This window comes from Callospermophilus lateralis, chromosome 2 (genome assembly GCF_048772815.1).
Source record: "Callospermophilus lateralis isolate mCalLat2 chromosome 2, mCalLat2.hap1, whole genome shotgun sequence".
Classification (NCBI taxonomy): Eukaryota; Metazoa; Chordata; class Mammalia; order Rodentia; family Sciuridae; genus Callospermophilus; species Callospermophilus lateralis.
Window position 1 is genome coordinate 194404219 of NC_135306.1, and position 8839 is coordinate 194413057.

The window sequence follows — 8839 nt, forward strand, 5'->3', positions numbered from 1 at the left end:
GGGAATTGAAGGCAGTGATTGTTGGGCATCTAAACATAGTAACACTAATGCTGAGGGTCATAGGAAGAGTAATAAACCACTTCAGGCAGCAGGAGAAGCCAAGGCAACAACAGAAGAATACAAATTGCACAAAAGCCCAGACCTTGTGTGATCTGTTCCATTCTCTTCCTGAGGATCTTCTTACAACATAAGGAAAGGAACTTGGTGTGGGTATAAGTTTGCTCTGGGTTCAAACATGGCTTAGCAAGGTGCTTTTATGTATACATTGAGAATATCCAAATTTAGTCGTCTTCATTTATGTGAAAGAATCTGATGTGGTAAAAGACAAAAAGGAATTAAGAGATAAAAATTCATTAAAACTGTGGAACAAAATTATAGAAAAACTGGAGGATTAAAACTATAGAAAGCACAATTATTTACAAATGTTCTTTAACAATGGTGCAGTCTTAAATCTCAAGCTACATCTTAACATATGGACTAGTCCTGCTGTACTTACTAAACATTAGTGAAGCAAACAGAGATATCCATGCAGAAAAAGATGCTTCAAAGCATTGCTCATAGAATCTCTAGTAGTATTCCTCTGTATCTCCTACTTAAATACCAACCAGTTTCATCATACTCTTTTTTTATCTTAATATTTAATGACATATATAGATATGGAATAAGTTTTTTTATGGGTAAACATTTTAGGACCCTCCTTTTGTTCACATTACTCAGTTAAAGACGGTCTCTTAAAGTCTTTATTTGATAATTAAATACCTGGAAAAAGATGATGGTGAGGAATGGTTTGCAAAGGCATTAGAACTAGTTTGAAAGAAAAAAATAAATAATATCTTTACATTAATATTGTTGAGAAGTGGGATCTATCACTAGGATCATTAGAATACATGGCAAATATAAAATTATTCAGTGGCAATTTGATGTGAGCTTTTTGTTTATTTATGAACTACATCATATTTATAATAAATAAAAATATGAAATAAAAAACAATGGATTTAACTTTTTAATATACCAAGTGTAAAATATTTAATTATCATATATTGAACAATGCAATTTTCTAACCACTGTAATACATACTATTCAGATATCAACCTCTTTCATCTTCTCCATGATTTATACATTATTTGTGTTTTTGATGTTGTTCTTCAAAAAAGGGAACAATAATCTAAGATGCCACATAAACTTACAAGAACACATATATCAAATTTTGTCTGTATAGTGGGGCACTATACTTTTACCACTATGCTTGGATGTTTGCTCATGAATATAAATGAAAGCTTAAAATTCTAAATTTTACATTCAGCTATGATCCAGATTTCTGGACATTCTGAAATGTCCTCTTTTGAGAATAAACTGCAAGAATATTCATAACTCAAAATTTTGAATTTAACATGAACATATTTTTCATAAAAATATTGAAAATATCAATGATTTATTCCAGTTAAAATTACAGTAATAATATAAAGGCATTTGCTTAGTAATAAAAATATAACAGTTTCACATTATACAGGAGGATTACACAGTTTCCCATTTTACAGGCCCAAGACTCCCACTTTATGTCTGAAACCTCAATTAGCACCAAATCCATACATATCATCTTTCCTATAAATACATACATAAATTAAATGTCTTTTACATTTTTAACTAAACCCTTGTCACACATTATGTCTTCATATATTACAGTTAGAGACAGGGCAACAAAAACAGAACAAATTTACTTTTTCCTTTTCACAATTTCATTGACACTCCATTTGTCCTTACCCTGGATCTGAGTAACCTCAGCTAATGAAGGTCTTCCCTTCTTAAGTTTAGAATTTTCATATGAAGGAATAACTTTACTACTTCTTCTGGCATATATAAATTGCAGGATCACTGTTCTAGCATGCTCTGGCCAGTACTAAATAAAACAGGCATTACTTTAAACACAAGCACTGTGACACTAGGTCAGTTGATATGACAACCAGGACATCCACTTATAGGCAGAGCACAGAAACAGTATGGATTCCTGGAGGATGGAGTGATTCTGCCAGGGATGGGACAGAGAGGGAGGATGTGAAAGTCATCATGTCATTCATTCCAGTGTGCAATTTATATTATGAATCATTTATTTCTAGAATTTTCCTTCCAATATTTAAGTACAATTAACTACGAGCAACAAAAAACACAGAAAAAGGAGACTTCCATTCTATTTACTAATAAATCTACATAAAATACTATCCTGAAGGGAATAAGTTAAACAAATTCCTCTTTAAAATAAAAATGGAGACAATATTTCCATTCCTATCACCATTTTTTTCCAACAAAATGCAGCCCTCAACCAGAACAATAGGTCAATAAAAACCTCATATGTAAAACATATAAATGACAGTATTTGAGGATGACATGATATTTTGCACATAAAACCTAAATAATTTATAGATATTATTAAAAATAGCAGAGTAAGAAAGTGACTCATCATATGATTAATATGCAGAAGTTGATTGATTATTGTAATATTTTATGTTTCTAATTTACCTTGATAATTTTCATGTGTGAAGTCTGCTTTTTCATAAATTAATACTTCTTTAGCTTCTTTTTCTTTACTGTATTTATGGTATAACTTTTCATTACTTTTAATCATGAATCTTCATGTTTCCAACTTTGTAACTGATGTATTTAGACCACCGCAACTTAGGATAATTAGTCATATATTTATGTTAAAATATGCTATCTTGCTAATTTTTATTTGATATATTTGTTCTTTCTACTTGATTTATCTTAGTCTGCTTTGTCTGATATTCTTTTTCTGTTAACTATTAACTATATTTTAAAATTCTTCTTCTTGATACTCTTTTTGTAGATTATATAGAATTTACAATATACTTTTATTTTTTATTAGTTGCTCAAAATATTACAATGATGTTGATATATCATACATTTGATTCAAATGGGGTATGAATTCTCATTTTTCCATGTGTATAGAATGCAGGATCACATTGGTTATACAGCCACGTTTATACATACAGCCATACTAGTGTCTGTTGTATTCCGCTGCCCTTCCTATACAATATACTTTTAAATTAAATGATTAAACAATCAGATAATGTGTCTACTTCCCACTTAGTTAAAGAACCTGATAATTGATTATTGACAGGTCTTTTTTCTTTGTCTCTGCATCATGATATTCCATAGACTAAAAGCAACCATTATATTACACTTTTAAATCAATTATAGATAAGGAAAAAAAAAACATAAGTAGTAGATTATTGGGATAACAGCTAGAACTGACCCAGTAGTACTAGACTAGGAACAGAGATTACAGACTGTATGTCTGTAGTGTGTACTGTGTGTCCTTATCTCTGTCTCTCCAATAAACTCTTCCCTATTACTTGAGAGACTCCCTTGAAATTCTTCCTGTGAGAGCAAAAGAATGGGTTGCTGTGAATTCCAGAGGTTGATTTGTCTTTGAGCATTCCTTCTCTGTATTCATGCAGACCATCCCAGAATTAGCTATAGAAACTGTTGTGTTACTTTGGTTTAAAAGTTTAATTTTCTCTATGATTAATGATTCCATGTATCTTAAGAAAAATGCAAGTGTCTTTTATGAACATTCTTATTTTAACCTTTCAATTTTATATGCTATCAATATTATAATATTGAAAGTTTGAGTTAAAGATAGAAAATCTAAAAACCCCAAAGGTTAATTAATCTTGTCATATAAGACAGTGAATAAGGGGTAAAGCTTAAATGCTTAGTTTTATTCTCTGAAAAACTACCCTTCTTTTCCGGTGTTAGTCTGGGTGCCCTTGGGGATAAAGACAGGAAAGCATGAGATCTTCTGACCCCAGATGTCCCCACTTTGTGTATATTTCTTTGTTTAATTTCTTGTATTAGTTTTTAAAAAGACTTTATTATTTTAGAATTTTTTTTTAAACAAAGTCATATGAGGGGTTTAGTTGAAAACATATTTAAATTAGATTTTATTTTTTCCCTAATAATAAAATACAAAATTTCATTTTCAAAATATCCCCTTCACATATTTAGACTTTGCCAAATGCCTGTGATGTTTTTACAGAAGACAAATTTAAATTTGGTATTTTTTTCTGTCTCATAGTAAGTTGCCAAATAATAATTTTCCCAATTCTTCTTTGCTCTAAGAACTTTATTTAATTACATATCCCTCATTATATATTCTTCCTTTGTTCTTCTGTGTAGAGAAACTCTAAAATCGATTGTAATTTTCATTTTGCATCTATACTCTAAAACTCCTGTAGCTGAATTATCATCCAATTCATACAATTCTCAATCTCTTCTTTCTTATGAAAATTACTGAGTTTTCTTAGAGGTCATTTATTTTTGCTACCTATAGAAATGTAGGTAGACACCTTTCACAAAAAGTTCTTCTGCTTTCTCTAGGAACAATATCTCAGAAGTCTTCTTTTCATGACAGAAATGATTGGTCATTGCCACATATTGTCATGATTTGTCATCATGGTTTTGAATATTGATTTAAAAACAAACCAATATTATTTGCATGTTTGCTTCACCTCCAAGTTGGTTTTAGTTCACATGTTTTGCATATAAGTAATAAACATCTTTGGTTCCCAACTCAATAACTAATCATTTCTAACTGATTTTTTTCAATTTTATGATTCAGTTCCTTTGCTGTTTTAGAATTTTATATCTGAACAATGAGTAACAAATAGTACAACTAGTAATAAATGGTCTGAATTTTTCTAATTGATTTAACACTATTTCAGAGTTTTGTTTTGTTTTCACCATTGGTGACTCAGGGAACTTGACATCTAAGAACTTCTTTAAATCAGATTCTGTTATAATAACTTCTAGCTTCTCACTTCATTAAAATGGTGCTTGTGGCCACTGGGAGAACACCTTGTCATAAATTGAAACTTTATGTTTAACTTACAGATTTTAGCTGCATCACTACATAAATCATATTTACCATGAGATCTGGTAATAAAATCTGAATTTTAAGTTAAAAATATTAAAATTTTCTTTTTTGCTTTTGGTAATTCACTTTTCAGTATGGTGGTATCTCAATTGCTATGGGCCAGATTCATTTTATACATGCAATCTTACTTACGCCATCTCAGTATTACATAAAATTGACTAATTCCAACACAATTTTGTACAATAGAATTAGTATTTTAAATATAAATTGCTTCAAAATTTCTGAATACTTGTTTTCTAATTAATAAAGTTAAAGTGATGTCATAATTAATCTGAGAGATAGATTTTCATTCTCTAACTTCACATGTAGCTCTGATTTCACATAATCCCTCCTTGATTCTATTTTATTTTTTATTTAGCTATCATGATGGACACCAGACTTTTCTCATGGCAAATTTCATCTCAGTATTTCTCAAAGTATAGATTAAGGGATTCAACATAGGGGCGATGATAGTGTAAAATAGTGCAAGCACTTTATCTTCAGGAAAAATGGTTGGAGGTCTAAGGTAAGAAAAGATTGCAGGTCCAAAAAATATAACTATCACAGTGATATGGGACCCACATGTTGAGAGGGCTTTACGTCTTCCCTCAGTTGAATGATGTCTTAATGTGAATAATATCACTACATAAGAAACAAATAAAACCATAAATACCACTAACGTGACAACTCCTGAATTGGCAAGCACAAGGACACCAATGATGTAGGTGTCAGTACAGGCAACTTTTAGCAAAGGAAAAATATCACAAAAGTAGTGATCAATTTCATAAGGACCACAGAAGGGCAATAGGATTGCAATAGAAAATTGGGGAAAGGAGTGGGCGGCCCCACCAACCCAAGCAGCTAAAACTAAGAAATGGCACTTTGTTCTGTTCATGATAATCATGTAGTGGAGAGGTTTGCAGATGGCTACGTAACGATCAAAGGCCATGACTGTAAGGATTAGGACTTCAACCATTCCAAAGAAGTGCATGGCAAAGACCTGTAACATGCAGTTGCCATAGGAGATGGTTTTCTTCTTCTCTAGTAGGTCACCAATGAATTTAGGAGTCACACAGGAGGTAAAGCAGACATCCATAAAAGACAGCTGGCTAAGGAAATAGTACATTGGTTGGTGATAAAGAGGGCTGCATCTAATGGAGATAAGGATCAGCAGGTTTCCCACCAAAAGGGCAATATAACAGGTTAAGAAGAGGGCAAAGCAAAATATTTGTATGTTTTGATCATAAGAAAGTCCCAACAGAATGAATTCAGAAATATTTCTCTGGGTCTCCATATATTTCAGTTTGGTATAAATCATAAGCCCATGAGTTAAATATCTGAAAATAAAAGAAATAAAAATATTATAAGATGGATGGCATAAAGAAAGTAATATAAAATTTACAAAAATTAGATTGTTACACATTGAAAAATACTATTAATTATTCCCAATATATACAATTAAACTTTTAAAATTATGTCACTTATTTGGAAGTCGATTTGAAAAAGTCTTGTAATGAGAATAATAAAATTTTTTAATGTTGCCAAAAATGCCTGGATATTTTGCCAGGCATAGTGGTGCAGACCTGTAATCCCAGAGAACTGAATGGCTGAGGCAGGAGGATTGCAAGTTCAAAGCCAGTCTTATTAATATAGCAAGGTCACATGCAACTTAATGAGACCTGGTATCAAAATAAAACCCCAAAAAATAAATAGCTGAGGATGTGTCTCAGTGGTTGAGTGCCACTGGATTTAATCAATCATACCAGGAAAAAAAAAAAAAAAAAGGATATTTGAAATGTGTCAGATATGGTGGCACACATCTGTGACCCCAACAGCTCACATGCAGAGGAAGGAGGATCACAAGTTCAATGCCAACCTCTATAATTTAGTGAGACAGTATTAAATTAAAAAATAAAATAATAATAATAATAATAATAATAATAATAATAATAATGGCTTGAGGATGTGACTCAGAGCTAGAGTGTCCCTACACTTTTGAATATATGTATCTTATCTACTGGTTTGACTGTTTCTGTCCAATGATTTGGAATGAATTCCTCAATTTTCTGTGAATTTATGCAGAGAAATGCAGATTTATTTAAAATAAATCAGATTGAATTGGTTAATATGTGTAAAGGGTGATATTTCCTGTCTTGGAACAAACACTAAAATTTAGGCACTTAAAACTAATATACTGTCTGATATATTAAAAAAGAATAATTGAAAACTGTACACTGAAATACAAAATGTAGTTTGGCTGAAATTGTGAAAAATAATAAGAAAATTCTTGCATTGTTCTACTTACATTTTTAGATCACATTTTTTTAAATTGAAATACAATTGGAATTCACTGGGGCTTAAAAGTAAAGAAATATAAAACAGAATGACCCAAGCATACATGGATTGTTCATATTTTATGACTCTTCTAGGAATTTCATCAGCTTCATATTCAAGTAGAAAAGAAAGTTTAGTAAAAGATGACTCAGGATCCAACTCTCAAGACTACTATAAACATTCAGTGACATTTTTCTTTTTTATTTGTTACATTAAATGAATGGTTAATGATTCACGATTTTGAATCTTTTGTATGATGTTGAGAACTTATTTATGAGAGAATGCACTTTCAGGAGGTATTTTATCCCAGGATGCAGAATTAATTCACACTCAATGGGAATGCAAACTCTCTAGCACATTAACTACCTTAATTGCATCTGATGTGGCCACTGTATCTGAGTCCTTCAAATAACTATTTAGAAACACAGGATGCTTTTGTAGCAAAGTTATTTAGAAGCCATCATTAGCTAGCGAGTCACAAGTTCAAACCTGTCTTTAGGAATATTTTTGATGATGACTAGCTAATCAGTATGGCACCAAAAATGAACAAATTGTGAAAAAATACTTAAATTTAATATTCAATTCTAATTTCATTAAGGAGAAAAATTTTAGTGTGCTCCTATTCTGACTCATAGATTGCTGAAAACTTCTAAATCTATGTTTGTTTTGCTATTTTTATTTTATAAAGCAAAAATAATTATCAGGCTCATAGTATTTGGAAATGAACAGGACCTAGGCTAAGTTTCATAAGCATTCCATTGGATGATTTTCTCCCTATCTCATTCAACTAATGCTAAGGCTCTGTTTAAAAGATGTCATAATGTTCATTTGCAGTAGATTTACTTACCTATGATAAATTGCTTTAAAGATAATTGCTAAACAGGTAGGGTAGTGAACTACAAAAACTGAGTGTTTCTCAATATATCCAAATCCGCGTTTTTTCAATAAATAGACTTGATCGAGAGGATAAAAGTAATTTCTGAGGACCAGAAAATAATATTCTATAGATATTGGAGGCAGATAACTGAATGCCCTCAGTTTGGAGCTGTATCCTTTCTTTGTGAAAATATTAATAAGGGTCATCATGTGGCACACTGTGAAAGGAAGTATTGTGAATGCTCATCTCCATAGAAAATGCTATGCTAGGTATCAGATTAGCAAATTACCCACAGGACTTTCTGAATGTCTATGTGGACAATTCTTGCAGTTATATAAGCATGTTGTCCAGCATTCTTTATTCAAAATCAATTTGAAATGAATTTCCTTCAGTTTCAGCAATATTTGCATCCATAGGTCAGGGATCTTTCGTCTATCTACATCATTATAGACATTCAACCCACAATAGCTGTTAAAATCCCATTCTCTATAATGAGGGGACACCACTATTATGGTCAATTACCTCTGTCAGTAGACTTTAACAGGTACATATTATTATAGTCATGTGAAGAGAATTTTTTATCACAAAATCATGTGATAAAGTATTTATTGGCCATATTTTCCAAGTGCTCTCATTAGTAGTAAAATGAAGAAATATTGTGTTTCCACTCTAAAATTTGCTGAAATGGTGGCAACAAC

General features: G+C 31.3%; 1 protein-coding gene across 1 annotated transcript; it reads right to left on the minus strand.

Moving 5' to 3' along the window:
- Positions 1 to 5312: 5312 nt before the first annotated feature.
- Positions 5313 to 6224, minus strand: LOC143390386 (olfactory receptor 4P4-like). The gene has a single exon (XM_076842799.1). The coding sequence runs from the start codon at positions 6222 to 6224 to the stop codon at positions 5313 to 5315; it is 912 nt and encodes a 303-aa protein (XP_076698914.1).
- Positions 6225 to 8839: the final 2615 nt, after the last annotated feature.

Bases quoted from the DNA above. Each gene is read 5' to 3' on its own strand.
- LOC143390386 (XM_076842799.1), bottom strand. From the start codon at position 6,224: ATGGAGACCCAGAGAAATATTTCTGAATTCATTCTGTTGGGACTTTCT.